A 5,965-nucleotide genomic window follows, 5' to 3' on the forward strand; every position below is an offset into this window, starting at 1 on the left:
TGGGTTGCCCGGCCCTGGCCACGAGGTGTCCCTTATTTATTTTTCAGGGAGTTGGCAACCCTACTTTCAACCGAGGAACTCGTAACAAAAATACAAGAGTGGGGCTTAGATGTCACCGAAGCTGAAGCTCAGCATTTCAGAGGTAAGTTTTATTTAAAGAAAAATGTAGCGTAATTACTAATTATTGGTTTAGCCTAGCTTAACGTATATTAGCAATTTAGCTAGTTTCGGCACTCTCTTAGCTCAAATTATGTCTCTTTACAAACGTTTTTATAAACGTTTCATGTGTAAAGTTGAGGTCACAGTTCTGAAAAATGAAAAATGTGTACACATAGTATTTGTATAAGTTTGAACTTATATATGTGGTTCGGCCACAGTCTATGGGTTCGGTAACCCCTGCGCAGCGGAACGGCGCGAAATTTGATTCCCTGGTAGCTGAATGCAGTTTACGGTTAGTGTATTAATGGTTTAATAAAATCACGTTTTTACATCCATTCCAAGGCCATCAACACACACTGAATATAACGTTTAAAGGAAATATCTTGACGCTGCACTTGTTTAAAATATAACAAGGGTGTCGCAGCTGGGGTTTGATAGTCGCGTTTTAAGCAATGTGGGAACTTTTTCAGCATGTAATCTGAGCTTGTAATACGGTCCTGCGGGTGTTATCGCTATAAGTAATCGGTCTGAAAGAACAGACGGCAGAAACTGTCGGAAATCTGGAGAAAGGAGTCACCTTAGTAGTGAATATTAACAAATTACAGCATTCTAGTCTTTTTTTTTTCTTCCAAACTTGAAAGGGCACAAAAGCATGCTCAGACTCTGCTCTCCTGTGTCCAGTAGTCCCAAACAAACATCTAAATTTAAAAATGAAAACTTTGCATATCGAGAGGATTCACTCTAAAAATTTGGTTTATTAAATTTACTGATTTTTTTTAATGAATATTTCTTTGAACTGAAAGAAGTTGTACAAAAGGTTTTAATGTGTGTGATATACGGTTTTTACCCATGTAAAAATGTGGTGATAAATATCCTTACATGGAATTTAGAGTTTGTACTACCATTTATCTTGCAGACAATGAGGTTGATGGTGACACAGTTGACTGCGGTCTTACTGAGACTATGGTTGCATACCTTTTTCCAAGGATCCTTCAAAAAGCAGGTTAAATTCAACCAATTTGTGTCAAGGATGAAGGAATCTTCAGTGAGGCTGACTCTACAGACTGTCTCTCCAGAAGACTGGCAACCATCTACTTCGTCAACTTCAATAAGGTATTTTCTTATTTATAATGAAGTTAGTATGTCTGAAGCATACATGTTGGCCGTTATGCACTTTTAGGATTTAGTTAATATGATCATTGTTTCTACCATATGTATTGTTACTGTAGTGTTTTATACTTCAATTCATGCAATAAAAACAAACACTTAACTGTTTTCACAGCAATGAAAATACTTTGAGACTGCCAGCCTCTTTTGAAATTCCAAGATTTCCCAAAAATCTGCAACTAAAACTGGACAACAAAGAACCGTGCCATAAAAATCCAAGGGACAGACACACAATAATCAGAGTTCTATATGAAGCTGTGGCACAGTATACTATGTAAGTTAATCAGGGTAATGTTAGCTTGTTGCTTTAGAAAAAGCTGAATCTGTCATATTGAAAATAAACGCTACATTACTAAGAAACAATAACTGACACTTGATAAAGTTTGTTTGTCAGCAGTTGCTCTAACACTTATGTTTCTTCTGATATTACAGGTATCCCACAAATTCTGAATATGTGCAAGCTGTGAAGACGCTGGTAATGAAGTATCCTTTCCTCAAGGATCGTGAGGGAAATGGTTATGTAAGTTAAATTTAAAATTTGCATAAGGTTCCTTCAAGATTACAAAGTAAAAGTGAAGCTTTTTTCAATCTTGTTTTGTTAGTAAGACAATCTGTAGCCTCTCAGTAGGTTTGTATGAAGTATGTTTACTGATTCTTTGTTGGGTGTATTTTGTGTAGATTGTTTTTACAGTAACTTATGTTTCTGTTCAACAAGCACACATGGCATATGTCTTTGAGACGTAAATTCAAATCAGAGTGGGCACCACTAGTCGACAGTGAGGCAGTGAGACGTTGTAAGGAGAAGTTTGGTTCTACGAGGAGAGGGCAGCCTAATAAATGTCAACGAACAAGTCAGAGAAATGTTTGTCAGGTTGGTGTGAGGGACATCTTGAGCTATAAAATGTTCTTGCATCTGTTATTGCATCTAAAACTAAGGATTAGGGATGCAACTGTACCCCTTTTTTCAAACCGAAACAATACCAATACTTGGATTAGAGCACTTGCTAATACAAAGTACCAGTGCTAATACTTCTACCTCACAAAAAATTATTAATTGGAAGGCGCTAAAAGAGGGTGAACTAGATTTTAAAAACAAACAAAAAAAAAAAAAACATTTTAAATATGACTCCAAAACTAAAATTTCAAGTTAACAATTAAGATTTTATGTGAAATTATTTCAGAGTTTCCATATTTTAAATATTGGTTCATGGTATCGGTTAACTTTAACCGATATAAGTTCTTTGTGATGCACAGATTGTGTCAGCTCTAATTGTATATTTAGTCTTATGTTGGGTTTCTAATCTGTTTTGACTTTCTCTTCTCACTCTTGCTTTCTTTCAAGGGACCATGCGTCCAAGGAGAGGATTTATTATCCATAGACGCCCACTTAAAGGTCTTACAGTGCCAATATCAGAAGATGCAACCAGATACCATGGTGGTTCATAACCGTATGCAGCAAACGTTTGCTTGGCGGCAGAAAGAAATTGCAGATGGTATGCCTGTGGAGGATGTGTTGAAGAAGTACCCCTTCTTAGGGATGCCTACTGGTGTAAGTCAGAAAGCTGAATTGAACTTGGAAATAGCTGTCACATTTAACATGTTTATAGTAGTAAATTTTATTTGCCCTTGACCTTGCTTTCTTCATCTGTCCCTCTTTCCTTTTTTTGTATGTTCATGTAACTTCTTACAGTATTGTTGTTAAATTCTATAAAAAAAATAATTATGCAGCACCATACATAATTAATATCAACTTTAGATTATTTCATTTTCATACACTGTTATTTTGTACTGAAAATGAATTTTTTACTTGTAGCTGTGCAACGAACTCGGGTGGATCCAACCAACAACGGGTAATGTAAGCCAGCAATTTCGTGAAGGGCTCTCATGTGTTGCAGCAAAGGTGATTGACCTTACACGAGGGAAAACCCCACTCTACCAGCTCTACCTTGATGCAAGAGAGGAGGCTCTCACTGATGACCTACCAGGTATTTGCTTTTTTTTTTTTAACTTCAAGGCTTCCATTTTATATAATTTTTATAGGTAACTGGAAATGCCAGATAAAATGCATGGGTAATCTTGTGTTGTTGTTTTTTTTGTTGTTGTTTTTTTGGCAGATCTTGACACAAGGGCTGCACTTTTATTCCTGCCATACGTCTTCAAGGAGAAACTGGATCTCTTTGTCATACTTGGAGAGGTGTGTGTATTAAAATATTTAGTCTATATAAAACGAAAACAAATGTATCTTTTGTTAAGAGACTAAGATATTGCTTTCCTCTACCTTCTCTTTTGACTTCAAAGGTTCATCCTAAAACCCCCTATCCAACTGTTCAGCTACTTCATGAAGACTGGAAACCAGTGTTCTCCAGAAGCGCTCCAAACATTGTGAAGTTGGATGGCAGTGAAGTGTGCAGAAGCTCGTGTATTTTTGAAGGAATCATCTCTTCTTTCTGCTTGTATTTTGTCTTCAACCTTGCTTATCCAAAACATCTGAAGAACACCCTGATTTTTCTCCAAAAGTACATTGTGAAAATAGATGAGGGTGAGGACCGGCCTCTGCCAATCACAGTCACCAGACAAATAAATCTTCTGTATTGACCACCATGCCATTGATAGTGAATGGACGGTGCTAAAACCTGGACAGGAAATTGATGTTGCAGCTTATGACACATACTCTGTTGATAACAGTTTGTATGTAACAGTTAAGCAATGTATTTAAGAAGGTAATAAATGTGACAAGTATTTTTGACTTTGTATCTTCAATTTTTCAAATCTTGAGAGGAAAAATATAGGAAATCTGTGTGTAGATACTGAACCTTTAGAAAGACATTTTTGTACTCCTTTTAAGGGTTCTTTTTTGTACTTTATACTAAGGGTACAACTTTGCCCTTTAAAGTACAGGTTTGACGTGTAAAAGGTACAAATTACAAGGGTACAAATCAGTACCCACAGTTTAGGGTACAGAACGGTACCTTAGAGGGTACCACCCCAGTGACAAGACATTGTACCCCTATAGGTACATTTCTGTACTTTAATTTCTGAGTGTGTATGGTAAAACAACCCTTCATTTTTCTTGATTTTTTGATCTCAATAAAAATTTTTATAAGGATGAATTTATCATTCTCCATCACTAGCTTAAAATCATACTGAATACAAAATGAGGTTCACTCATTGGACTGGACTCTGCGTCCACTTAGAGGTATGTTTAAGGCTGTGGCTACTGTCAAGACACATTGTTGCACATCTGAGGGTGCTGTGCCTTTAGTTGCACTGCCAGATGTACCCCTCCTAATTAAGTTTTATCTATAAAGCTGAAGGCTTTACAGTAGGATTCACTAACCAGTGGGTGATGTCATGTTAGCTACATGTAGCTGAATTGTAAGTTTATTCATTTCCAACAAAATGAATGTTGAAGTTTCAGGTTACCAAGTTACCAAGCCAAGGAACCTAAAGGATTTAGAGTTCTGTAAACAAGAGGGGCCAAAATCTCTCTTGAGATGTATCCAAACATGGGATGCGTTACCAAGGTACTCGCCAGAGAAAAACATGTACTTTGAGGACAGGGTGGCGAGTGTTTACTGGAGGTAGTTGGTTGTTGTCATTTGGTAGATTATTTGCTAAGAGGTATACAGTACTGCTCCAAAAACCCTCTTTTGATTGTTTACGGTCCTAGCAGATTGCCATGGCTGCCTGTAGTTTCCATGAAAGACACTGACTTGTTTGCGCTCATCAGATTCTCACTAAATAGTACTTTTACTTTGAAGGTTGTCAGTTAGTGAGTGTTTGCAGACAAGTCTGGGTCTTTCATGCAGTCAACCGTGGCAATATGATACCAACCAAACAAGGAGGCTTTTAGTGTGGCACCCACTTTGCAACCATTTTCACCCAACTGCCAGCAACTTTCAGCAACCGCTTGCCAACCACTTGGAGAATACATGTTTCCTTAGTGCACAGAAGTTGCCAGCGCATTGAGGGCCGCTTCTTTTCCTTAAATGGAACATATCTGTCACTGTCTTTTGATGTGGAGACTTGAAAGAAAACCTTAAGCTGCAATTGGTTTCAGTGTAATAACATTTGCGGTTACTGCTCCACCCACTGATCAAGTATCTACCTGAGTACTTGTCAGTCATCTTGAGAACTGCATACTTGAAAGCAGTTGGCCTTATCTAATTATAGGTAACACCTATAATTATCAGGTTTTGAAACAGCTGAGACATGCAGGGCGTCCAAGTTATTTTACTGTTAAAAAAAAGAATGCATTGTGGTTATGTTGTGTTATACAGCTGCTATACAGTAAACTAGACCCTGCGTAACACATGACTCTGATTTCCTGCCAAGAAATTTCAGGCTTCAGCAAGCATTTTATTAGCTTAGCTTAGCACAACAACCTGAAGAAAGGAATCAGCAGGAGAGGCTCCGTTCACCTTTGCGAGAATCTTTTCAGCCTCAATCTCACGACAAAAGTAAAATGACAATGAAGGTTAAGTAGGCTTACAAAGTCAAACATCACCTTTTTCAAAATGGTATTGATCCAAAACATACCAGAGAAGCACAAAGAACACAGAGTCTATAATACACCACAGTCCCATGCTCTTCAGGCTACGGGATCAGCTCACTAAAATGATGAGTTTCAAAGAACGGC

General features: G+C 37.6%; 1 protein-coding gene across 1 annotated transcript; it reads left to right on the plus strand.

Annotated features, from left to right (window-relative positions):
• The first annotated feature begins 234 nt into the window (after nt 1-234).
• On the plus strand, nt 235-4,037 carry LOC146666349 (sterile alpha motif domain-containing protein 3-like). Its single transcript, XM_085411346.1, has 7 exons — nt 235-1,272; nt 1,442-1,600; nt 1,759-1,846; nt 2,669-2,875; nt 3,140-3,311; nt 3,441-3,520; nt 3,625-4,037. Exons 1-7 carry the CDS (start codon nt 983-985, stop codon nt 3,919-3,921), a joined length of 1,293 nt encoding a protein of 430 aa, XP_085267472.1. The 5' UTR covers nt 235-982; the 3' UTR covers nt 3,922-4,037.
• Nucleotides 4,038-5,965: the final 1,928 nt, after the last annotated feature.

Source organism: Rhamphochromis longiceps, linkage group LG7 (assembly GCF_057381845.1).
Source record: "Rhamphochromis longiceps isolate RC_006_pf linkage group LG7, R_longiceps_female_GT1.1, whole genome shotgun sequence".
Taxonomy (NCBI): domain Eukaryota; kingdom Metazoa; phylum Chordata; class Actinopteri; order Cichliformes; family Cichlidae; genus Rhamphochromis; species Rhamphochromis longiceps.